Here is a 27,707-nt window from a genome sequence, read left to right as displayed (position 1 = left end):
AGGATTTGATTATCAGTATTTAAACAAATCTCACTTGCATGGTTTGAATACTGGTTTGCTTTTGCTTTTTGCATGAGGGGCGCAATGGTTTGTTCTAAAAAAGCCACACGCATGGTTTGAAAACTTGGTCGCTCTTGCTTTTTGCGCAATGGACGCGACGGGTCATCTTTCTTTGAACACTATGTATCATCACTAGGTATCTATCTACTAGCAGTGTGTGCTTATTTTCACAATCTGTGTCTGAATATTTTTATGTGCACTCTTTTAATACATGTCTTGCTCTCAGCCTTTGCGCCATTGGCGCAACGGGTCATCTAGTTGAACATATAAAGGATGAGCCAGTGCGCCCAACTAGCGGCCGTGGCCACGTCTCCTTTTATTCCCGAGCGCTCGCTTCCTCCCGCCGCCTCCTTCTCTTCCTCTTCCTCTCCCTCGGCATAGCCCCTCCACCTCCCTCCTCCTTCGACGGCGCCTGGTCCAGATCGGGCTCAGGTCGTCGCCTGGTCCAGATCGGGCTCAGGTCGTCTCCATTGAGAGCAGGGGTGAACAGCGGGAAGCGGTGGGGAGAAGCGAGCGACAGCCGGCAGGGAGAGGTGGAGAGCCACGACGGGGTGGACAGCGGGAAGCGGTGGGGCGAAGCGAGCGGCAGTCGACAGGGAGAGCCACGACAATGGCCGGCGTCAGCTGCCACTTCCTCCCCTCGTCGGTGCCGCGAGGCCGCTGAGCCCGCGCCCGAGCTTCCCATCCGTGAGCGATCGCTCTGCCCACCGGCCGTCCCCCGTCCGTGTGCTTCTTCTCGGGACGTCGACGCCACGGAGCTCGTCAAGGTGCCCTCTCGTCCCTCTTCACCTCCTCCACGCGTCTGTCTCTATTCGATTTGGTCCTCTGATTCAGATTTCTCACACAAGCGGATGGTTGTTGTCCTCTGTTCGTGTTCGCGCTCGTGCAGCTCCCTCTCTGCTGCTGCAGGAGGATTGGATTGGATTGGTTTCTACTTGCTCTATTATCTATTTGAGAATCTGAGATGCGGCCCTCCAAATCTTCGGCCCCAGAAGGAGGATTTGAGAGTGGAGAAGGGTCACCTGAATGTTATTTGGAGGAAGGAGTTGTCCAGGAATCAAAATGTTATTATTTTACTATTCTGCAGGGGAGAATCTAAAGATTATTTGTTTCTTTTTATGCCTGCAGATCGTGTTTAGTGTTTGGGATTCACACCCTGCATTGATAAGGTCTGAATTTAACATCCACTTTTAAAACTGGGATCCTCAAGTGTTTCAGTTCGTACTTTGCCGACGTACAATCTATTGGCCACATTTTCTAGCACACTTATTCCAACTGAAGTCAGCTCCTGCTTGCACTTCTCCACTGAGTGAATGCTAATAGTTCTAAAAAGATAAACCACCCATAGAGTTGGTTCTAATTAGACCTTCTGAAAGATGCAAGCAGCTAGAGTACCTTAGTCCATAGGAGACCTGGAACTGGTTCAGAAGTTCTTGAGTAAACTGGATCAGTGAGAATATTAATTGAGTCGCTGCTCAAGAAACAAAGTAGAATAACGACAACGTAGCTAATACCATTTGTCCCTGCATGATGTATTTTGATCTCAAATGCATTTGAATGGCTTGATTTTTGCAGAGATCTTGTCACCTGCGCCCTTGTTTGGTCGTACATAAAACTATCATCTTGCTTTAAATTCAGGTGGTTAGGTCTTTGATAGTACGCATGGCTGAACCCACCTTTTGTTGAATTTGGGAACTGTCTAATATAGCTATTTTTTAAGAAGGGGCTTGAACAGATCTCAGTATATGTTTTAATTTTGTAGAACTAAAGGAGCCTGACTGACTAGGTAATTCCCAGCGAACTGAAGCAGCTAAGCTTGCAGGCATGTGTACTGTAAACAGAACCAAGTTCTGCATATATTGTATTTGCAGAAAATGTTTTTGGCCTGTACGGTTCTAACAAATTTGAGGTGATAAATTCTGAACACTAAAAGAATTAGTTTTGTAGGACCAGTTTTGTTGTATGACCTTGCACTACTGTATTGATTTTCTTGTACTTACATGGTCGGACTAATAATCAGCACAGTACATTACTAATTCAATAGGACTAATTTATTTGAACTAAAGCCTTAGTATGTATGTTCATAATATGTGCAGATCACCACATGCAGACTGTCACGACCGGTTTTCCAATAAAATGCTTATTGAGAAACCGATCTTTTGAGTCCAGTATGAGGAAAATCCTCCTTACTGGTAGACAAAATTCTTGATACAGTAAGCCAGTAGCATATAATATTTTACAAGGTCGAGCTAAGGCTGCTCAATAAATTATTACAAGCACGCCAATAATTATACATAATGGCGGATATGACACAAAGGTGTGGTGGCATACTACTGACTCGAGATAAAAGTGGTGGTGGAATATCACAGTGGAGTGGATAACACGACTCCTAAACTGGCAGCTCATCGAGCGTCGAGGAGAGGCTCGATGAATTTATTCGAGTAGCGGAAGCGGATATAATACAGAGACCAAATCCAGGGTCGCATGAGACTGACTGGGACTCCTCTAGGCGTCGGACTCGCTATCGAACTCTTCATCCAAGAGATCGCCTTCGTCAACATCTGGCCAAATCAACAAGCCAGGTGAGTACTGTGAAAGTACTCGCAAGACAGTTCGCACATAAGATATAATAAATGCATGCATGAATGCGTCATGAGTAATTATTAATGCACATTCAATTTAATAAATATTGGCACAACATGGTAAGTAAAAAGGGAGTCGGGCGGTAGTCTTCCCGAAATCTCAACAAAATAACTGAAAACCGATCGGGTGTCTGGAGCGACGCCTCGAAGGGTGAACAAATAAATAATCATGCCGCAGTCGGGCGTCTAAGCGACACCACGTAAAGGGCTTATATTGAAAAGAAAATGACATGCGTGCCACAGTCGGACGTCTGAGCGACATCGCAGAAAGGGCTTATATCGCAAGTAAATAACAAGCGTGCCACAGTCGGACGTCTGAGCGACATCGCAGAAAGGGCTTATATCGAAAGTAAATAACAAGCGTGCCACAGTCGGATGTCTGAGCGACATCACAGAAAGGGCTTATATCAAAAGTAAATAACAAGCGTGCCACAGTCGGACGTCTGAGCGACATCACAGAAAGGGCTTATATCAAAAGTAAAGAACAATTGGGCCACAGTCGGACGTCTAAGCGACATCGCAGAAAGGGCTTAAATTTCATTATTCATATCTGTTAAACTCACAAAGATATAATACTCATTGGAGATATTCAACACATAATAATAAACGGGTTAGTCCATCCACAGGAATAAACATTTAACCGGACTTAACACTTATGTGGTTCACCGGAGTTTTTGTCACTGAGACTGACATTTGACAAGATAAGTTGAACACAGTACTTGGACATGGATAAGATGATTCAAGGATTTTTGACTCTGCAGAGTTTGTACTAAATTACCCACAGCCAATGGATTTCTGTAGTCACGAAGGACTAGTTCCGTTTACGGTATTTCGGAAGAAACACATCTATCCAGTACACACCCATCCCACCTCACGATGCCAGGAATCACCCTAGACAGCGTTCAAGAAAAACTTTGAGACGGGGAGATCACAATCTCGAATAGCATGGGATCAAATTTATATACGCGCGCTCTAAGGGGTGCTCCCTCTCGGTCCCAACTGGAAACACCCATGCCCCCTGACCGGATGACTGGCTTTAATCCAGGGCCATGGAACCATCATCACGGCCTCTCGATTTGGTGTGTACCAGGAAAGCGGTTTACAACTTACTAAGCCATATTCCTTGCGGAAAACATGTGGTAGTACAGGAAGGGAAAACGGATGGAAACTGGACTGATTCATGTTGACACTAGAGTCAAATAGTCTGGCATAAGACTGGCATGCTACAACACTGCCATCTTACCCATTCTCATGCCATCACATGGCCATGCAAACTCACATCCAACAACTTATGGATTTTTGAAACTCACTTGCCTCAACTTTGCATGTAATCTGACATTCATTGATATGCTCATAAACATGCCATGAAACTACTTAATGCAAACATGCCAAAGACACTCATCATATCAAAAGTTCAAACATGTTTGCCTGGTTCAGAGTAGTCGGAGCCTAGCTCGGTGAAGTTCGCGGTTCCATCACCTCCTTCGGTATCTCCGAGCTCAGCATGTCCTTCCGCGTCGGTGGGCGGTGGTGGTGGTCGCCGGCGAGCTCTACGTCGACGGCGGCCCTTGCTCCGGCGGACGGCGGCTCGGGTGGAGCGGGATCTCGTCGGGGAGAGCGAAGCGATTCGAGCTGGTGGCCGAGGCGGATCGGGGCGGCCGGAGTTGGGGGAGGAGACCTCCTCGAGGTCCTCCTGGTGGCTTGGCGGGGTCCTGGAGAGGTGCAGTGATGGTGTGTGCTCGTGAGCGAGCTCGGGGCCCCTTTTTATAGGCGATCCGAGGCGGTGGCCGTGAACGGAGTTCTCCGGCGAAGGTTACGGTGGCGCAGAGCTTGGTCGGGGAAGTTTAGGGAGTTGGGCGTCAACGTGGAGTTCCACTGGTTCCGTTTAGGCGCTAAACGAGCTTGGATTAGGAGCCCTGGGTGGATTCGACGGAACGGGGCGGCGCGGGCCCGTCGGCGGCAGAGGGCGTGTCCTGTGCTTGCCGGGCCACGGCGACGGTGCTGCGGTGTGCGCTGGCATGCATGAGGCCACGCGGAGGGCTAGGGAGCGCGTTGGGCGGCGCCGAACGGCGTAGCGAGCTGGCACGGGCTTTCGCTGGCCGCCACCTCCGGCGATGCTCGCCACCACCGACGCCTGTGCCCGTCCAAGGGGGCGTGCGGTGCTCTGGCCAGGGAGGAGAGGCCGAGCGCAAAGTGCCAGGGTGCACTGGTGATCGATGACAAGTCACTGACGAAAAACGACACTGATTGAAATCTGAAATTCTGAATTTTCTGAAAGTGTGCAGGAACAGTGCCGGCCAAGTGTTCGACGAAATGATTTTGGCATGGAGAATTTTCCTTGAGCTGATTTTTGGTGGGGTGGCCTCTCATTGCATCCTGGAGGCTGCCTGAATTTTGGTAGAATTTTTGGAGAAGAGAAGATATGAATTTCACCAAATTTGACAAATCTGGTCCAAACTTGCAGAGGCTGAAACTTGAAAATTTTGAAAAGAAGAAGAGTGGATCTTGATGGTTCTAGGTTGTGGGTGCTAAGGACTATCATAGAGGAGTTGGTTTGAGATCAAAACTCAAAGGCAAATAGGTACTTGCTTTGCAAATCACCTAGGCTTAAAATAAATGACATATTTGTTTTGGGGAATAGAATAAAAGAAATAAAATCCAAAAATGGGTTGGACTTGTTGGAACAGAAAGTTTGGATTGCCCCAAAGTGGGGGGGAAGGGGTTTTGGAAAGATTTACCACAAGAGACATGGTAAAACCATGGGTGGTTTCAAAAATGAAAGAAGCCCCAATACTCATAGTGATTTCTTCTTAAAAGAAAATAATTAAATTCCAAAAATATATTTGAGAAGGAAACAATCAGAAGAAAGGTTTTAAAAATAACCAAACACCAAGGCTGAAGAAGATACCAAAATAAAATCCTTGCCAAGGGGGAAAAAGTTTTGAGAGAGAGGTTTTTGGAAGAATTTAAATGACCTTCTTCAAATCCAACATAGTTTTTGCTGAAAACCAAATGAAAATTTTTGGAGTGTCACAACACCTACCCCCTTAGGAAAAATCTCGTCCCCGAGATTTCAGCTGATCCTCAAATAAGTGTGGGTGCTCTGCCCGAAGGAAATCCTCTCTTTCCCAAGTGGCTTCACTCTCGGTGTGATTGCTCCACTGAACTCTGAAAAACTTGATGGTTTTCTGTCGGGTCCTCCTTTTAGACTCCTCTAATATTTTTACTGGATGTTCCTGATAGGTGAGGTCTGGCTGCACGTCAATGTTCTCATGGGATACTTGCTTCTCTGGGTTGCTTACGCACTTCCTCAATTGCGAGACGTGGAACACGTCGTGGACATCGGATAATTCTTCGGGTAAGTCTAGCTGGTAGGCTATAGTGCCCCTTCGTGCCACTATACAGAATGGTCCGATGAATCTTGGTGCTAGGTTTCCCTTAATCTTGAATCGTTGCAGGCCCCTCATAGGAGATACTCGTAGGTATACAAACTCACCGGGTTCGAATCTGACCCCACAATGTTTCCGATCGTAATAACTCTTCTGTCGGCTTTGAGCTGTCTTGAGTCGGTCCCTGATTAGCTTGACCTTTTCCTCGGCTTCTTTGAGCATGTCTGGGCCGAAGATACGGTTGTCTCCGGTCTCTGACCAATTTAGCGGGGTACGACATCTCCGCCCGTACAAAGCTTCAAATGGTGCCATTTGCAGGCTGGCCTGGTAACTGTTGTTGTATGCGAACTCGGCATATGGCAGGCTTTATTCCCAACTGGTTCCATAGGTGAGGACACATGCCCTCAGCATGTCCTCTAGAATTTGGTTCACACGTTCAGTTTGTCCATCAGCCTGGGGGTGGTAGGCTGTACTGAATGCTAGCTGAGTTCCCAGAGCCTGTTGTAAATGATCCCAGAATCTCGAGACGAACTGAGTGCCTCTGTCGGATATTATAGTTTTCGGAACTCCATGCAGACAAACTATACGGGAGAGATAAATCCTGGCAAGCTTCTGAGTGGTGTGGGTTGTCTTCACTGGAATGAAATGTGCCACCTTGGTTAATCTATCGGTGATGACCCATATGGCATCATTCTCGCGTTGTGACCGAGGTAGTCCGACAATGAAATCCATCCCTATTTCGTCCCATTTCCACTCAGGTATTCTGTTCGGTTGCGGTAGTCCGGCTGGTCTTTGATGCTCAGCTTTTATGCGCTGACAAGAATCGCAACATGCAATGAAGGTGGCTATATCCCTCTTCATACCGTGCCACCAAAATCTTCCCTGAATGTCCTTATACATTTTGGTTCCTCCAGGGTGGATCGAATATGGGGCGGTGTGGGCTTCAGCTAGAATTTGCTGTTTGAGTTCCTCTATATTTGGCACGCAGAGTCTGTCTCCGTACCATAATGTTCCCTCATCGTCTATGACAAATTCCGAGGCCTTGCCCATACTCACCTTTCTTTTTATGCCTTCGATGCTGGGGTGTCCATGCTGAGTTTCTTTAATCCTCTCCACAAGGTTAGGTTGCACTTCCAAATTTGTTATGGTGCCTTCCGCGACCATCATCAAGTTGAGTTTGGCAAACTCTTGTTGGAATTCAGGTCTCAAGCCTTGCAGACTGTTGTCGTCCGAGCTGGGGTTCTGACTGAGAGCATCTGCCACTACATTTGCTTTTCCTGGATGATAGTGGATACCAACATCATAATCTTTTACCAATTCCAACCAGCGTCGTTGCCGTAAATTGAGTTCTGGCTGTGTGAAAATATACTTGAGACTTTTATGGTCCGTATATATTTCACAACGATTTCCATGTAAGAAATGCCTCCATTCCTTAAGTGCATGAATGACTGCTGCCAATTCTAAGTCATGAGTGGGATAATTTTCTTCAAGCTTGCGAAGTTGCCTTGAAGCGTATGCGACAACTTTGCCTTCTTGCATCAATACGCATCCGAGACCCCTTCGGGATGCGTCACAATACACTTCAAAATTCTTGTGTATGTTGGGCACAATTAATACTGGTGCTGTCGTTAATTTCCTTTTTAGTTCTTGGAAACTTTTCTCGCAAGCTTCTGTCCATTCAAACTTCTTGTCTTTCTTGAGTAACTGCGTCATTGGCTTGGCTATGGTGGAGAATCCTTCAATAAATCTTCGATAGTATCCTGCCATTCCCAAGAAACTTCGTACGTCCGTTACGCTGGCTGGTGGTTTCCAGCCAAGTACGGCCTTGACTTTTTCCGGGTCTACGGCAATACCTTCTTGGGTCAGTACGTGGCCCAGAAAACCTACTTGTCTTAGCCAAAATTCACACTTGCTGAACTTGGCGTACAATTGATGTTTCCTGAGTTCTCCTAGTACAATTCTGAGATGTTCTGCGTGCTCTTCTGGTGTCTTGGAGTATATCAGAATATCGTCGATGAATACCACAACAAACTTGTCCATAAACTTCATAAATATTTTGTTCATGAGGTGAACAAAATATGCGTGGGCGTTTGTTAGTCCAAATGGCATTACTGTGAACTCATACAGTCCGTATCTGGAGGTGAAGGCTGTCTTGGGGATATCCTCTGTTCGTACTTTTAATTGATGGTATCCCGACCTTAAGTCAATTTTTGAGAAGACCTTGGCCTGAGCGAGCTGATCAAATAAATCATTTATCCGTGGCATCGGGTATTTGTTCTTGATCGTGACCATGTTAAGTGCTCGATAGTCTATACACAATCTCAGTGTTCCATCCTTCTTTTTGGCAAATAAAATTGGTGAACCCCAAGGTGAGGAGCTGGCTCGAATATATCCTTTGTCCAGTAATTCTTTTATTTGCTTCTTCAATTCTACCAACTCGGATGGTGCCATTCTGTATGGTTTCTTGTATATGGGGGTGGTTCCGGGTGCTAGCTCAATGCTGAATTCTATCTCTCGATCTGGTGGCATGCCTGGTAGTTCTTCGGGAAATACATCTGGAAACTCACACACTACTGGAACCTTGCTTAATTCAGAAACGTCCACCTTGTTTAATCTCGGTTGCCGGGATATTTTTCTCTCTTTGGCTGAAACTCTTATTGTCTTCCCGTGGTGGTGGGTGAGAATTACGGTCCGGTTGAAAAAGTCAATAAAACCTTTGTTGGTGGTTAACCAATCCATCCCTAGGATGACATCCAGTCCTTTATTTTCCAATACAATAAGGTTGGCGTGAAACTTCAATCCTTCAAACTCAATAACCACACCTTGGCAGTAACTCTGAGTAACTTGCTCAATCCCAGGGGACTTGATGATCATGGATTTTTCCAAGGGAAATATCGAAAAACTATTTTGCAGAGCAAAACTTTTCGAAATGAATGAGTGAGAAGCTCCAGAATCAAACAAAACCATGGCAGGTATTGTGTTGACAGGAAACGCACCTAGTACGATATCCGGGGCATTCTGTGCTTCTTCTTTGGTCACGTGGTTCAGATGACCCTTCCTGTGGTTGTTATTGGGGTTGAAATTGTTTCGCTTGGGCGCTGAATTATTGCCACCTTTGTTCGGCTTTGGGGTCGAGTTCCTTGGCTTGGGGCACTGCTTGGCATAGTGCCCTTCCTCTCCACAAGCATAGCAAGTAACGCCTGGGCGATATGTGAACTCCTTGTCCCTTGCATGGAAATTCTTGATTGGGCGTGAGACGTTTGTCGTGGGTTTGTGTGTCCCACCTTTCTGAAAATCCGTCTTGCTTCGGTGGTTGCGAGCAAGAGTAGTCTGGTCCCTTTTTCGCTTGCGGAAATCCTCCAAGCTGCATCTCTCATTTTCCAAGGTAATGGCCTTATCCACCAGCGTTTTAAAATCTGGGAAGGTGTGCACAACCAGCTGGCATTTAAGCGCGGGCGCCAGACCGTCTAGGAATTTCTCCATCTTCTTACTTTCAGTCATACGCTCTTCGTTGGCGTAGTGAGACAACAGAGTAAACTGTCCGTGGTATTCTGACACCGTCATGGCCCTTTGTTTGAGGTCATCGAACTCTCTCTTCTTGATCTTCATAAGACTTTTAGGAATGTGTGCCCCGCGAAAACCTTCTTTGAAATCCTCCCAGGTTATATCATTTTCGTTAGGGTGCATGTGTAGGAAATTTTCCCACCATGATGCAGCTGCTCCAGTGAGATAGTGTGGTGCATATAGTACTTTCTCAAGGTCTGAACATTGTGCAATAATTAATTTTCTTTCCATGTCTCGAAGCCAGTCCTTGGCCTCAAGAGGTTTGTCAGTATGAGAAAATGTTTGGGGACGCGTCTTCTGTAGCTCAGATAACTTGGATTGCTGCTGATACTGTCCACGGTGATTTCCCATATTGATGACTTGGTTCATTATTTCCTGATGTTGTTGCTGACTTTGTTCATAAAGGCGGCACATTTGGGAAAATGCTGTTTCACTGTCCTGTTGACTCGACTGTCCCTGTGTGAAATTGTTGTCCGGTTGAGTGCCATAATTTTCCTCTGGCGGTGTTGGCATGGAGCGCGTCCAAGGACGAGACATTTTTTACTCTGGGCATATATTTTGTAAAACTCATAAGAAAGTGAAAAGGGTCGCAAAAATCAATAAATGCACAAAGACGGTAAATAAATTAAATGCTCCAGGATTTCTCAAGAAAACAAATTGATTGCGCACGGAGAAGGACTGCTCATTACATATCTTACACGCAGGCGATAATTATACACTACATCACTCAGGATATGCGTACATATTCCTGACATGTTATTTAGGCTAGTGCACTTCTCCCAGTCCCTACATGATGCGCAAACAAGCTACTCCTCACAACCTATGTACATATAAACATATCGTACAAAGCAGTTCATCGCATGGCGGCTAAGCGTACTCAGTCGGAGATGTTGACGATCTCCTTTGCCCTGCCGAGGGTGAGGCGCAGTGAGGCTGGGGACTCGACCTCCTCCTCGCTAATAGGCTCCAGACGTGAAGTGCTGCGCCGAGCAGATGGAGTGGGCGCCAGAGGTGGAGCAACACGAACAGGAGTGGGCGCAAAGGGTGGTGCAGTGCGGGCTGGAGTGGGCGCAATGACTTGGTTGAATTCCTTGGTGGAGGGCAGGCGACGAGCAGTGGCGAGAGTGGTAGGTGCATAAGATGCTGAGGACGAGACGAAAGTCAGTGGCGGTGGGTGTGCAGGAGCTCCCTCCTGTTGGCGGCACAGCCATGGACTGAGTCCATGCGGGCAGCCACGAAGTCGTCCACCAGGTTGTCGAAGGCTGCCTCTAGAGCCCGGAGGTACTCAATAAGCATCTCAAAAGCCTCGTCTCGTTCTCCTCTAGGGCACGAGAACGCGTAGTGACAGGTGTATGGCACATGGCATGGCAGGTAGCGGTAACGACGAGTCTTCATCGAGGGAAGGACATCCCTGAGACGAGCTATCGCCTCACGGGCTGCCATCTGCATAGCATGCTTCTCTGTAGGCATGGCTCTTCCCAAGTACCGGAAGCGACGTAACTCAACACACCCTCCCTTGAATTGCAACGCGGCCTGGTGCATGGTCAGACTGTCGTTGACCTTGTGCTGGTAGAGTGTGAAGAATGGGCGCACAGATGGTCCCATTGCGACCTGAACGATGAAGGAGAGGAGCTTGACGAACCCATTAGGCACGTTGGCGAACATCTGTGACTCGCAGTTGTTGTCAGCCATCTACAAAGTAGGCAAACATTCTGAATGGTCAGGTCATAAATTTATGCCGACTGTTAGAAAATGACTACATTTGCAAAAATATGAGTTAGTTCTATTATGCTAATAACCGATTAGCGATCGCACCTAGTGGCTTCCTACAGTCAGCCTGGCTCTGATACCAAGCTTGTCACGACCGGTTTTCCAATAAAATGCTTATTGAGAAACCGATCTTTTGAGTCCAGTATGAGGAAAATCCTCCTTACTGGTAGACAAAATTCTTGATACAGTAAGCCAGTAGCATATAATATTTTACAAGGTCGAGCTAAGGCTGCTCAATAAATTATTACAAGCACGCCAATAATTATACATAATGGCGGATATGACACAAAGGTGTGGTGGCATACAAAGGTGAGGCTCGATGAATTTATTCGGGTATCGGAAGCGGATATAATACAGAGACCAAATCCAGGGTCGCATGAGATTGACTGGGACTCCTCTAGGCGTCGGACTCGCTATCGAACTCTTCATCCAAGAGATCGCCTTCGTCAACATCTGGCCAAATCAACAAGCCAGGTGAGTACTGTGAAAGTACTCGCAAGATAGTTCGCACATAAGATATAATAAATGCATGCATGAACGCGTCATGAGTAATTATTAATGCACATTCAATTTAATAAATATTGGCACAACATGGTAAGTAAAAAGGGAGTCGAGCGGTAGTCTTCCCGAAATCTCAACAAAATAAATGAAAACCGATCGGGTGTCTGGAGCGACGCCTCGAAGGGTGAACAAATAAATAATCATGCCGCAGTCGGGCGTCTAAATGACACCACGTAAAGGGCTTATATTGAAAATAAAATGGCATGCGTGCCACAGTCCGACGTCTGAGCGACATCACAGAAAAGGCTTATATCGCAAGTAAATAACAAGCGTGCCACAGTCGGACGTCTGAGCGACATCGCAAAAAGGGCTTATATCAAAAGTAAATAACAAGCGTGCCACAGTCGGATGTCTGAGCGACATCACAGAAAGGGCTTATATCAAAAGTAAAGAACAATTGGGCCACAGTCGGACGTCTAAGCGACATCGCAGAAAGGGCTTAAATTTCATTATTCATATCTGTTAAACTCACAAAGATATAATACTCATAGGAGATATTCAACACATAATAATAAACGGGTTAGTCCATCCACAGGAATAAACATTTAACCGGACTTAACACTTATGTGGTTCACCGGAGTTTTTGTCATTGAGACTGACATTTGACAAGATAAGTTGAACACAGTACTTGGACATGGATAAGATGATTCAAGGATTTTTGACTCTGCAGAGTTTGTACTAAATTACCCACAGCCAACGGATTTTCGTAGTTACGGAGGACTAGTTCCGTTTACGGTATTTCGAAAGAAACACATCTATTCAGTACACACCCATCCCACCTCACGATGCCAGGAATCACCCTAGACAGTGTTCAAGAAAAACTTTGAGACGGGGAGATCACAATCTCGAATAGCATGGGATCAAATTTATATATGCGCGCTCTAAGGGGTGCCCCCCTCTCGGTCCCAACCGGAAACACCCATGCCCCCTGACCGGATGACTGGCTTTAATCCAGGGCCATGGAACCATCATCACGGCCTCTCGATTTGGTGTGTACCAGGAAAGCGGTTTACAACTTACTAATGAAGGAAATATGCCCTAGAGGCAATAATAAAGTTATTATTTATTTCCTTATATCATGATAAAAGTTTATTATTCATGCTAGAATTGTATTAACCGGAAACATAATACATGTGTGAATACATAGACAAACAGAGTGTCACTAGTACGCCTCTACTTGACTAGCTCGTTAATCAAAGATGGTTATGTTTCCTAACCATGGACAAAGAGTTGTCATTTGATTAATGGGATCACATCATTAGTTGAATGATCTGATTGACATGACCCATTCCATTATCTTAGCACCCGATCGTTTAGTATGTTGCTTTTGCTTTCTTCATGACTTATACATGTTCCTATGACTATGAGATTATGCAACTCCCGTTTCCCGGAGGAACACTTTGTGTGCTACCAAACTTTGTTGGAAATATGCCCTAGAGGCAATAATAAAAGCATTATTATTATATTTCCTTGTTCATGATAATTGTCTTATTCATGCTATAATTGTGTTATCCGGAAATCGTAATACATGTGTGAATACATAGACCAACATGTCCCTAGTAAGCCTCTAGTTGACTAGCTCGTTGATCAAGATAGTCATGGTTTCCTGCTATGGACATTGGATGTCATTGATAACGGGATCACATCATTAGGAGAATGATGTGATGGACAAGACCCAATCCTAAGCATCTAGATCGTGTAGTTCGTTTGCTAGCTTTTCCAATGTCAAGTATCTTTTCCTTAGACCATGAGATCGTGTAACTCCCGGATACCGTAGGAGTGCTTTGGGTATGCCAAACGTCACAACGTAACTGGGTGACTATAAAGGTACACTACGGGTATCTCCGAAAGTGTCTGTTGGGTTGACATGGATCAAGACTGGGATTTGTCACTCCGTATAACGGAGAGGTATCACTGGGCCCACTCGGTAATGCATCATCATAATGAGCTCAAAGTGACCAAGTGTCTGGTCACAGGATCATGCATTACGGTACGAGTAAAGATCATACATTACGGTACGAGTAAAGTGACTTGCCGGTAACGAGATTGAACGAGGTATTGGGATACCGACGATCGAATCTCGGGCAAGTAACATACCGATTGACAAAGGGAATTGCATACGGGGTTGCTTGAATCCTCGACATCGTGGTTCATCCGATGAGATCATCATGGATCATGTGGGAGCCAACATGGGTATCCAGATCCCGCTGTTGGTTATTGACCGGAGAGCCGTCTCGGTCATGTCTGCCTGTCTCCCGAACCCGTAGGGTCTACACACTTAAGGTTCGGTTACGCTAGGGTTGTAGGGATATGTATATGCAATAACTCGAATGTTGTTCGGAGTCCCGGATGAGATCCCGGACGTCACGAGGAGTTCCGGAATGGTCCGGAGGTAAAGATTTATATATGGGAAGTCCTGTTTCGGCCATCGGGACAAGTTTCGGGGTAATCGGTATTGTACCGGGACCACCGGAAGGGTCCCAGGGGCCCACCGGGTGGGGCCACCTGTCCCGGGGGGCCACATGGGCTGTAGGGGGTTGCGCCTTGGCCTACATGGGCCAAGGGCACCAGCCCCAAGAGGCCCATGCGCCTAGGGTTACAAGGGGAAAGAGTCCTAGGAGGGGAAGGCACCTCCTAGGTGCCTTGGGGGGGGGGGAGGGAAACCCCCCTTGGCCGCCGCCCCACCCTAGGAGATTGGATCTCCTAGGGCCGGTGCCCCCCCCCCCCTTGGCCCTCCTATATATAGTGAGGGAAGGAGGGCTTTTCTCCCATGCCTTTGGTTGCCTCCTTCTCCCTCTCCAACACCTCCTCCTCCTCCATAGCGCTTGGCGAAGCCCTGACGGAGTACTGCAGCTCCATCATCACCACGCCGTCGTGCTGCTGCTGGTGCCATCTCCCTCAACCTATCCTTTCCCCTTGCTGGATCAAGAAGAAGGAGACGTGGCTGTTCCGTACGTGTGTTGAACGCGGAGGTGCCGTCCGTTCGGTGCTAGGATCTTCGGTGATTCGAATCACGTCGAGTACGACTCCCTCATCCACGTTCTTTGAACGCTTCCGCTCGCGATCTACAAGGTACGTAGATGCATCTAATCACTCGTTGCTAGATGAACTCCTAGATGGATCTTGGTGAAACCGTAGAAATTTTTTGTTTTCTGCAACGTTCCCCAACAAACGTCACAACGTAACTGGGTGATTATAAAGGAGCTCTACAGGTGTCTCCAAAGGTACATGTTGGGTTGGCGTATTTCGAGATTAGGATTTGTCACTCCGATTGTCGGAGAGGTATCTCTGGGCCCTCTCGGTAATGCACATCACTTAAGCCTTGCAAGCATTGCAACTAATGAGTTAGTTGCGGGATGATGTATTACGGAACGAGTAAAGAGACTTGTCGGTAACGAGATTGAACTAGGTATTGGATACCGACGATCGAATCTCGGGCAAGTAACATACCGATGACAAAGGGAACAACGTATGTTGTTATGCGGTCTGATCGATAAAAGATCTTCGTAGAATATGTAGGAGCCAATATGAGCATCCAGGTTCCGCTATTGGTTATTGACCGGAGACATGTCTCGGTCATGTCTACATTGTTCTCGAACCCGTAGGGTCCGCACGCTTAAGGTTACGATGACAATTATATTATGAGTTTATGCATTTTGATGTACCGAAGGTTGTTCGGAGTCCCGGATGTGATCACGGACATGACAAGGAGTCTCGAAATGGTCGAGACATAAAGATTGATATATTGGAAGCCTATGTTTGGATATCGGAAGTGTTCCGGGTGAAATCGGGATTTTACCGGAGTACCGGGAGGTTACCGGAACCCCCCGGGAGGTATATGGGCCTTAGTGGGCCTTAGTGGAAGAGAGGAGAGGTGGCTAGAGATGGGCCGCGCGCCCCCCCTTGGTCCGAATTGGACAAGGAGAGGGGGCCGGCCCCCCTTCCTCCTCTCTCTCCTCTTTTCCCCCCTCCACGAATCCTATTCCAACTAGGAAAGGGGGGAGTCCTACTCCCGGAAGGAGTAGGACTCCTCCTGGCGCGCCACCTCTTGGCCGGCCAGCCCCCCCCCCCTTTTGAACCTTTATATACGGAGGCACGGGGCACCCCTAGAGACACAAGTTGATCCACGTGATCATATTCTTAGCAGTGTGCGGTGCCCCCTTCCACCATAGTCCTCGATAATATTGTAGCGGTGCTTAGGTGAAGCCCTGCGACAATAGTACATCAAGATCGTCACCACGCCGTCGTGCTGACGGAACTCTTCCCCGACACTTTGCTGGATCGGAGTCCGGGGATCGTCATCGAGCTGAACGTGTGCTAGAACTCGGAGCTGTCGTAGTTTCGGTGCTTGATCGGTCGGGCCGCGAAGACGTACGACTACATCAACCAAGTTAACGCTTCCGTTGTCGATCTACAAGGGTACGTAGATCACACTCTCCCCCTCTCGTTGCTATGCATCACCATGATCTTGCGTGTGCGTAGGAAATTTTTTGAAATTACCACGTTCCCCAACAGTGGCATCCGAGCCTAGGTTTTATATGTTGATGTTATATGCACGAGTAGAACACAAGTGAGTTGTGGGCGATATAAGTCATACTGCTTACCAGCATGTCACACTTTGGTTCGGCGGTATTGTTGGACGAAGCGGCCCGGACTGACATTACGCGTACGCTTACGCGAGACCGGTTCTCCCGACGTGCTTTGCACATAGGTGGCTTGCGGGTGACAGTTTCTCCAACTTTAGTTGAACCGAGTGTGGCTATGCCCGGTCATTGCGAAGGTTAAAACAGCACCAACTTGACAAACTATCATTGTGGTTTTGATGCATAGGTAAGATTGGTTCTTGCTTAAGCCCGTAGCAGCCACGTAAAACTTGCAACAACAAAGTAGAGGACGTCTAACTTGTTTTTGCAGGGCATGTTGTGATGTGATATGGTCAAGACATGATGCTAAATTTTATTGTATGAGATGATCATGTTTTGTAACCGAGTTATCGGCAACTGGCAGGAGCCATATGGTTGTCGCTTTATTGTATGCAATGCAATCGCGTTGTAATGCTTTACTTTATCACTAAGCGGTAGCGATAGTCGTGGAAGCATAAGATTGGCGAGACGACAACAATGCTACGATGGAGATCAAGGTGTCGCGCCGGTGATGATGGCGATCATGACGGTGCTTCAGAGATGGAGATCACAAGCACAAGATGATGATGGCCATATCATATCACTTATATTGATTGCATGTGATGTTTATCTTTTATGCATCTTATCTTGCTTTGATTGACGGTAGCATTATAAGATGATCTCTCACTAAATTATCAAGAAGTGTTCTCCCTGAGTATGCACCGTTGCGAAAGTTCTTCGTGCTGAGACACCACGTGATGATCGGGTGTGATAGGCTCTACGTTCAAATACAACGGGTGCAAAACAGTTGCACACGCGGAATACTCAGGTTATACTTGACGAGCCAAGCATATACAGATATGGCCTCGGAACACGGAGACCGAAAGGTCGAGCGTGAATCATATAGTACATATGATCAACATAGTGATGTTCACCAATGAAACTACTCCATCTCACGTGATGATCGGACATGGTTTAGTTGATTTGGATCACGTAATCACTTAGAGGATTAGAGGGATGTCTATCTAAGTGGGAGTTCTTAAGTAATATGATTAATTGAACTTAAATTTATCATGAAATTAGTCCTGGTAGTATTTTGCAAATTATGTTGTAGATCAATAGCTCGCGTTGTTGCTTCCCTGTGTTTATTTTGATATGTTCCTAGAGAAAATTGTGTTGAAAGATGTTAGTAGCAATGATGCGGATTGGATCCATGATCTGAGGTTTATCCTCATTGCTGCACAGAAGAATTATGTCCTTGATGCACCGCTAGGTGACGGACCTATTGCAGGAGCAGATGCAGACGTTATGAACGTTTGGCTAGCTCAATATGATGACTACTTGATAGTTTAGTGCACCATGCTTAATGGCTTAGAATCGGGACTTCAAAGACGTTTTGAACGTCATGGACCATATGAGATGTTCCAGGAGTTGAAGTTAATATTTCAAGCAAATACCCGAGTTGAGAGATATGAAGTCTCCAACAAGTTCTATAGCTAAAAGATGGAGGAGAATCGCTCAACTAGTGAGCATGTGCCCAGATTGTCTGAGTACTACAATCGCTTGAATCAAGTGGGAGTTAATCTTCCAGATAAGATAGTGATTGACAGAATTCTCTAGTCACCATCACCAAGTTAGTAGAACTTCGTGATGAACTATGATATGCAAGGGATAACGCAAAAGATTCCCAAGCTCTTCGTAATGCGGAAATTGACGAAGGTAGAAATCGAGAAAAACATCAAGTGTTGATGGTAGACAAGACCACTAGTTTCAAGAAAAGGGTAGAGGGAAGAAGGGGAACTTCAAGAAGAACAGCAAGCAAGTTGCTGCTCAAGTGAAGAAGCCCAAGTCTGGTCCTAAGCCTGAGACTAAGTGTTTCTACTGTAAAGGGACTGGTCACTGGAAGCGGAACTACCCCAAGTGATTGGCGGATAAGAAGGATGGCAAAGTGAACATAAGTATATTTGATATACATGTTATTGATGTATACTTTACTAGTGTTTATAGCAACCCCTCAGTAATAGATACTAGTTCAGTTGCTAAGATTAGTAACTCGAAATGGGAGTTGCAGAATAAACAGAGACTAGTTAAGGGTGAAGTGACGATGTGTGTTGGAAGTGGTTCCAAGATTGATATGATCATCATCGCACACTCCCTATACTTTTGGGATTAGTGTTGAACCTAAATAAGTGTTATTTGGTGTTTGCGTTGAGCATGAATATGATTTGATCATGTTTATTGTAATACGATTATTCATTTAAGTAAGAGAATAAATTGTTGTTCTGTTTACATGAATAAAACCTTATATGGTTACACACCCAATGAAAATAGTTCGTTGGATCTCGATCGTAGTAATACACATAATCATAATATTGAAACCAAGAGATGCAAAGTTAATAATGATAGTGCAACTTATTTGTGGCACTGCTGTTTAGGTCATATTGGTGTAAAGCGCATGAAGAAACTCCATGCTGATGGGCTTTTGGAATCACTTGATTATGAATCAGTTGATGCTTGCGAACCATGCCTCATGGGCAAGATGACTAAGACTCCGTTCTTCGGAACAATGGAGCGAGCAACAAATTTGTTGGAAATCATACATACTAATGTATGTGGTCCGATGAATATTGAGACTCGCGACAGGTATCATTATTTTCTGATCTTCACAGATGATTTGAGCAGATATGAGTATATCTACTTGATGAAACATAAGTCTGAAACATTTGAAAAGTTCAAAGAATTTCAGAGTGAAGTGGAAAATCATCGTAACAAGAAAATAAAGTTTCTATGATCTGATTGTGGAGAAGAGTATTTGAGTTATGAGTTTGGTCTTCAGTTAAAACAATGTGAAATAGTTTCACTACTCACGCCACCTGGAACACCACAGCATAATGGTGTGTCCGAACGTCATAACCGTACTTTATTAGATATGGTGCGACCTATGATGTCTCTTACCGATCTACCACTATCGTTTTGGGGTTATGCATTAAAGACAGCTGCATTCACGTTTAAAAGGGCACCATCTAAATCCGTTGAGACAACACAATCTGAACTATGGTTTGGCAAGAAACCAAAGTTGTCGTTTCTAAAAGTTTGGGGCTGCGATACTTATGTGAAAAAGTTTCAACCTGATAAACTCGAACCCAAATCGGAGAAATGTGTCTTCATAGGATATCCAAAGGAGACTATTGGATACACCTTCTATCACAGATCCGAAGGCAAGACTTTTGTTGCTAAGTTCAGAAACTTTCTGTAGAAGGAGTTTCTCTCGAAAGAAGTGAGTGGGAGGAAAGTAGAAAACTTGATAAGGTAATTGTACCATCTCCTTTATTGGAAAGTAGTTCATCACAGAAATCTGTTCTTGTGACTACTACACCAATTAGTGAGGAAGCTAATGATGATGATCATGTAACTTCAGATCAAGTTACTACCGAATCTCGTAGGTAAACCAGAGTGAGATCCGCACCAGAGTGGTAAGGTAATCCTGTTCTGGAAGTCATGTTACTAGACCATGATGAACTTGTGAACTATGAAGAAGCGATGGTGAGCCCAGATTCCGCAAAATGGCTTGAGGCCATGAAATCTGAGATGGGATCCATGTATGAGCACAAAGTATGGACTTTGGTTGACTTGCCCGATGATCGGCAAGCCATAGAAAATAAATGGATCTTCAAGAGGAAGACGGACGTTGATAGTAGTGTTACTATCTACAAAGCTAGAATTGTCGCAAAAGGTTTTCGACAAAGTTCAAGGTGTTGACTACGATGAGATTTTCTCACTCGTATCGATGCTTAAAAGTCTGTCCAAATCATGTTAGCAAATTGCCGCATTTTATGAAATCTGGCAAATGGATAACAAAACTGCAATCCTTAATGGATTTCTTAAAGAAAGAGTTGTATATAATGCAACCAGAAGGTTTTGTCAATCCTAAAGGTGCTAACAAAATAAGCAAGCTCCAGCGATCCATCTATGGACTGGTGCGAGCATCTCGGAGTTGGAATAAACGCTTTGATAGTATGATCAAAGTATATAGATTTATAGAGACTTGCGGTGAAGCCTGTATTTACAAGAAAGTGAGTGGGAGCACTACAACATTTCTGATAAGTATATGTGAATGACATATTGTTGATCGGAAATAATGTAGAATTATTCTGCAAAGCATAAAGGAGTGTTTGAAAGGAGTTTTTCAAAGAAAGACCTCGGTGAAGCTGCTTACATATTGAGCATCAAGATCTATAGAGATAGATCAAGACGCTTGATAAGTTTTTTTCAATGAGTACATACCTTGACAAGATTTTGAAGTAGTTCAAAATGGAACAGTCATAGAAAGGGTTCTTACCTGCGTTACAAGGTATGAAATTGAGTAAGACTCAAAGCCCGACCACGGCAGAAGATAGAAAGAAAATGAAAGTCATTCCCCATGCCTCAGCCATAGGTTCTATAAAGTATGCCATGCTGTGTACCAGATCTATTGTATACCCTACACTGATTTTGGCAAGGGAGTACAATAGTGATCTAGGAGTAGATCACTGGACAGCGGTCAAAATTATCCTTAGTGGAATAAGGATATGTTTCTCGATTATGGAGGTGACAAAAGGTTCGTCGTAAAGAGTTACATCGATGCAAGTTTTGACACTGATCTAGATAACTTTAAGTCTCAATCTGGATACATATTGAAAGTGGGAGCAATTGGCTAGAGTAGCTCCGTGCAGAGCATTGTTGACATAGATATTTGCAAAATACATACGGATCTGAATATGGCAGACCCGTTGACTAAAATTCTCTCACAAGCAAAACATGATCACACCTTAGTACTCTTTGGGTGTTAATCACATAGCGATGTGAACTAGATTACTGAATCTAGTAAACCCTTTGGGTGTTGGTCACATGGCGATGTGAACTATGGGTGTTAATCACATGATGATGTGAACTATCGATGTTAATCACATGGTGATGTGATCTAGATTATTGACTATAGTGCAAGTGGGAGACTGAAGGAAATATGCCCTAGAGGCAATAATAAAGTTATTATTTATTTCCTTATATCATGATAAAAGTTTATTATTCATGCTATAATTGTATTAACCGGAAACATAATACATGTGTGAATACATAGACAAACAGAGTGTCACTAGTATGCCTCTACTTGACTAGCTCGTTAATCAAAGATGGTTATGTTTCCTAACCATGGACAAAGAGTTGTCATTTGATTAACGGGATCACATCATTAGTTGAATGATCTGATTGACATGACCCATTCCATTAGCTTAGCACCCGATCGTTTAGTATGTTGCTTTTGCTTTCTTCATGACTTATACATGTTCCTATGACTATGAGATTATGCAACTCCCGTTTGCCGGAGGAACACTTTGTGTGCTACCAAACGTCACAACGTAACTGGGTGATTATAAAGGAGCTCTACAGGTGTCTCCAAAGGTACATGTTGGGTTGGCGTATTTCGAGATTAGGATTTGTCACTCCGATTGTCGGAGAGGTATCTCTGGGCCCTCTCGGTAATGCACATCACTTAAGCCTTGCAAGCATTGCAACTAATGAGTTAGTTGCGGGATGATGTATTACGGAACGAGTAAAGAGACTTGCCGGTAACGAAATTGAACTAGGTATTGGATACCGACGATCGAATCTTGGGCAAGTAACATACCGATGACAAAGGGAACAACGTATGTTGTTATGCGGTCTGACCGATAAAAGATCTTCGTAGAATATGTAGGAGCCAATATGAGCATCCAGGTTCCGCTATTGGTTATTGACCGGAGACATGTCTCGGTCATGTCTACATTGTTCTCGAACCCGTAGGGTCCGCACGCTTAAGGTTACGATGACAGTTATATTATGATTTTATGTATTTTGATGTACCGAAGGTTGTTCCGAGTCCCGGATGTGATCACGGACATGACGAGGAGTCTCGAAATGGTCGAGACATAAAGATTGATATATTGGAAGCCTATTTTTGGATATCGGAAGTGTTCCGGGTGAAATCGGGATTTTACCGGAGTACCGGGAGGTTACCGGAACCCCCGGGAGGTATATGGGCCTTAGTGGGCCTTAGTGGAAGAGAGGAGAGGTGGCTAGAGATGGGCCGCGCGCCCCCCCCCCCTTGGTCCGAATTGGACAAGGAGAGGGGGCCGGCCCCCCTTCCTCCTCTCTCTCCTCTTTTCCCCCCTCCACGAATCCTATTCCAACTAGGAAAGGGGGGAGTCCTACTCCCGGAAGGAGTAGGACTCCTCCTGGCGCGCCACCTCTTGGCCGGCCAGCCCCCCCTTTCGAACCTTTATATACGGAGGCACGGGGCACCCCTAGAGACACAAGTTGATCCACGTGATCATATTCTTAGCCGTGTGCGGTGCCCACTTCCACCATAGTCCTCGATAATATTGTAGCGGTGCTTAGGCGAAGCCCTGCGACAATAGTACATCAAGATCATCACCACGCCGTCGTGTTGACGGAACTCTTCCCCGACACTTTGCTGGATCGGAGTCCGGGGATCGTCATCGAGCTGAACGTGTGCTAGAACTCGGAGGTGCCGTAGTTTCGGTGCTTGATCGGTCGGGCCGCGAAGACGTACGACTACATGAACCAAGTTAACGCTTCCGTTGTCGATCTACAACGGTACGTAGATCACACTCTCCCCCTCTCGTTGCTATGCATCACCATGATCTTGCGTGTGCGTAGGAAATTTTTTGAAATTACCATGTTCCCCAACAACTAAGCCATATTCCTTGCGGAAAACATGTGGTAGTAGAGGAAGGGAAAACGGATGGAAACTGGACTGATTCATGTTGACACTAGAGTCAAATAGTCTGGCATAAGACTGGCATGCTACAACACTGCCATCTTACCCATTCTCATGCCATCACATGGCCATGCAAACTCACGTCCAACAACTTATGGATTTTCGAAACTCACTTGCCTCAACTTTGCATGTAATATGACATTCATTGATATGCTCATAAACATGCCATGAAACTACTTAATGCAAACATGCCAAAGACACTCGTCATATCAAAAGTTCAAACATGCTTGCCTGGTTCAGAATAGTCGGAGCCTAGCTCGGTGAAGTTCACGGTTCCGTCACCTCCTTCGGTATCTCCGAGCTCAGCGTGTCCTTCCGCGTCGGTTGGCGGTGGTGGTGGTCGCCGGCGAGCTCTACGTCGACGGCGGCCCTTGCTCCGGCGGACGGTGGCTCGGGTGGAGCGGGATCTCGTCGGGGAGAGCGAAGCGATTCAAGCTGGTGGCCGAGGCGGATCGGGGCGGCCGGAGTTGGGGGAGGAGACCTCCTCGAGGTCCTCCTGGTGGCTTGGCGGGGTCCTGGAGAGGTGCAGTGATGGTGTGTGCTCGTGAGCGAGCTCGGGGCCCCTTTTTATAGGCGATCCGAGGCGGTGGCCGTGAACGGAGTTCTCCGGCGAAGGTTACGGTGGCGCAGAGCTTGGTCGGGGAAGTTTAGGGAGTTGGGCGTCAACGTGGAGTTCCACTGGTTCCGTTTAGGCGCTAAACGAGCTTGGATTAGGAGCCCTGGGTGGATTCGACGGAACGGGGCGGCGCGGGCCCGTCGGCGGCAGAGGGCGTGTCCTGTGCTTGCCGGGCCACGGCGACGGTGCTGCGGTGTGCGCTGGCGTGCATGAGGCCACATGGAGGGCTAGGGAGCGTTGGGCGGCGCCGAACGGCGTAGCAAGCTGGCACGGGCTCTCGCTGGCCGCCACGGGTGGCTTTGCCACCGCAGAAGCTGCCAACTCCGGCGATGCTCGCCACCACCGACGCCTGTGCCCGTCCAAGGGGGCGTGCGGTGCTCTGGCCAGGGAGGAGAGGCCGAGCGCAACGCGCCAGGGTGCACTGGTGATCGATGACAAGTCACTGACGAAAAACGACACTGACTGAAATCTGAAATTCTGAATTTTCTGAAAGTGTGCAGGAACAGTGCCGGCCAAGTGTTCGACGAAATGATTTTGGCATGAGAAGAATTTTCCTTGAGCTGATTTTTGGTGGGGTGGCCTCTCATTGCATCTGGGGGCTGCCTGAATTTTGATAGAATTTTTGGAGAAGAGGAAATATGAATTTCACCAAATTTGACAAATCTGGTCCAAACTTGCAGAGGCTGAAACTTGAAAATTTTGAAAAGAAGAAGAGTGGATCTTGATGGTTCTAGGTTGTGGGTGCTAAGGACTATCCAGAGGAGTTGGTTTGAGATCAAAACTCAAAGGCAAATAGGTACTTGCTTTGCAAATCACCTAGGCTTAAAATAAATGACAGATTTGTTTTGGGGAATAGAATAAAAGAAATAAAATCCAAAAATGGGTTGGACTTGTTGGAACAGAAAGTTTGGATTGCCCCAAAGTGGGGGGGGGAAGGGGTTTTGGAAAGATTTACCACAAGAGACATGGTAAAACCATGGGTGGTTTCAAAAATGAAACAAGCCCCAATACTCGTAGGATTTCTTTTTAAAAGAAAATAATTAAATTCCAAAAATATATTTGAGAAGGAAACAACCAGAAGAAAGGTTTTAAAAATAACCAAACACCAAGGCTGAAGAAGATACCAAAATAAAATCCTTGCCAAGGGGGAAAAAGTTTTGAGAGAGAGGTTTTTGGAAGAATTTAAATGACCTTCTTCAAATCCAACATAGTTTTTGCTGAAAACCAAATGAAAAATTTTGGAGTGTCACACAGACTATTCATTCCTTGCCAAACTGCATATGCTAGCTACTGTTTGAAGATGACGTTGTAAAAAATGCATAAGCTGGGGATGGCATGGTGATGCTGCTGGTCGAGAAGTACCATCCTAGTGCGTACTTCCTCCAGCCCATAATTTCAATTTTCTCTTGTTGAATGGCAAATTTATGCTTGGCTAGGTTCAGATTCTGGCGTTTAGTGCATCCGCACTGAACTGATTGCTGGATTTGGTAGGGGGTGATATCATTTCGTTCATGGGTGAACCTGAACACTGATGTAGCTTCCCAGATTCCTCTACGCTCCAGTCATTCAAATATTTTGTGATGCCTTAGTTCTATCTTCAGGAATAAATTTAACATCAACACGGTGATTTGAGAATGCAAACAAGCACAATAAGATCTTCCATGTCAATTGGTATATTTATCTCTCTCCTTTTAGATTCCCTGCTAAATGAAATTTCCAATGATGCTTGATTATGGTACATGCTAAAGAATTAGTGGTGGCATTTGGTTATTTTGTACAGTACTTCTGAACACTAAAAGAATTAGCTTATTCAATTTCTTCCATTGTTGTGCCCGCCACTGATGTTCTCTATGGTTCCCTTGGTTGCAGTTCCCTCCTTACCTGCCAATGCTTCCTCCTACCTTGCCAGCCACGTGTGTCCTCACCTTTGTTCATCAATTCGTGTGCAGGTATGGATCGGTGATGTTTTTGACGCCCATAGAGCTATTACCTCGTGCATGTGTATTTTGTGTGCCAGTTTACCAGTTAGTGATAATGTCCGTATGAATGTTTCATCGTTTAGCAAGTGATCAGCAACAGGCATCTCTTACTTTTGGATTGAAGTGCAGATCTTGCTAAAGAGTTGACCATGGAGTCATTTAGTATTCTTATGCCCCAATGCTTCATTAAGTATTCTTATTATGCAATATAAAATTATTTCTTACCGTCTTCTAATGTTTCATCTGTTTTTCTCAATTATTCAGAGAACACCACATGTTACATGAATTCTAGACTACTTTCCTAGAGGTAGTTGTTAGAATCATCTTCTTGAATTTGCCTGCTTAGCATCTAATATTTCACACTCGCCAATTGTAATATCTCATGCTTGCCAATTTTTAGAATCAGGTTCTTGAGTTTGCTTTCTTAACCGTGTCCCTGTGCAATTGCTCACCAACCTCACCAATTGTGAGTTTGTCCCACATAGTGGAGTTTCTGTGAGTTTTTTTAGTCTATAAATTCTTGGAAGTTCTCTTGTTGCTGCTATAATGTGCGTGTCTTCGGCTTCCTTCTTCATTTAAGGTGAATCCTTGCTTCCAGGTTGGCCTATGAAATGATGTAGTTTCTGCTGGAAAATAAGTTGTTATGCAATTATAGTTAGGTTGCCAATTTTCCTTCATAACTGCATTTAATGGGTGGCTGTTATGCTCACTTTGCTCAAAGAAAGGTTGTCTAGCCATGCTACTTTGTGATTTAAGAAATAGGCTGACACCAAATCAGTAATCCCGGACTTCTGCTTTGTTGGCCGAAATTTACTAATTTTGTTTTTCTTGTTATCTTTAGCCATTCCAAAACATTTATCTGGTTCTGTAGAATTACAGACCATAGAATTATAGCTGGCCATATTTTTGAATGCGTGAACCTCACATAGATATCATGCTAATGTAGTTTGACAGAAGTTGTAAAACCAATGGATAGGCATCGTCTTCTGCTAAGGTTCCTTTCACCCTTCTTTAGAACCCAACAAGCATTCATCAAAAAATTAAAGATCTTGGTTGGTGATTCGTTTCAATGGCCGGTATAGTAAGGCTACATCAATTATCAAATTATTTTTCATTTCTTTTTGCCTGCCCTTGTTTCACAACCTAATACTGATTGATCAGGTACATTGCGATGAGTGCTTACTTATGTTTTGTCTCCTGTTATTTTTTGATTCCAGTCTTCATACTTTTAGACACCTTTGATAATATAGGAAGAAGAAAGTATTCGCTCCAGACGAAGATGTCTAGCTTGCTTGTGTGCTATAACATTAATCAGTGCACCGGGCCCAACGTTTTCTATCATTGGAACCTTGATGATTTATCTCATTTGAACATAATCTAACCCCTCTGATTTTTGTCAGTACATGATTGTACACCTCCTATACCCGCTTAATTGTGTGTTCATTTTGTTAATCAAGAAGCATCTGATTTTATGGCTGGGTACGCTGAAAATATATAAAACCTTTCTTCTTTTGGATAATTTGTTTCCCTTTGACCAATCTTTGTTACTTGCCTACACATCTGTGCATAGCGTAATGCTCCAGCATGACCGCTTCGTGTGCTGCCTCGATTCGCGCGGCCACTACGCTCGCGCCGAGGCGGAGGCAGCTGCCACTCTCGACACCCTCCGCTGCGCGCAGGGGCGGAGACA

The 27,707-nt window shown here is 45.3% G+C and overlaps 1 protein-coding gene across 1 annotated transcript; it reads left to right on the top strand.

Annotated features, from left to right (window-relative positions):
- The first annotated feature begins 148 nt into the window (after positions 1–148).
- Positions 149–26,088, top strand: LOC125546634. Its single transcript, XM_048710813.1, has 3 exons — positions 149–183; positions 287–827; positions 25,908–26,088. The coding sequence occupies exons 1-3, from the start codon at positions 149–151 to the stop codon at positions 26,082–26,084; spliced, it is 753 nt and encodes a 250-aa protein (XP_048566770.1). The 3' UTR covers positions 26,085–26,088.
- The last annotated feature ends 1,619 nt before the right edge of the window (positions 26,089–27,707 follow it).

This window comes from Triticum urartu, chromosome 3 (assembly GCF_003073215.2).
Source record: "Triticum urartu cultivar G1812 chromosome 3, Tu2.1, whole genome shotgun sequence".
In the NCBI taxonomy this organism is placed as follows: domain Eukaryota; kingdom Viridiplantae; phylum Streptophyta; class Magnoliopsida; order Poales; family Poaceae; genus Triticum; species Triticum urartu.
The sequence above is the reverse complement of the archived record's forward strand: the minus strand, read 5'-3'. Positions and strand labels throughout refer to the sequence as shown.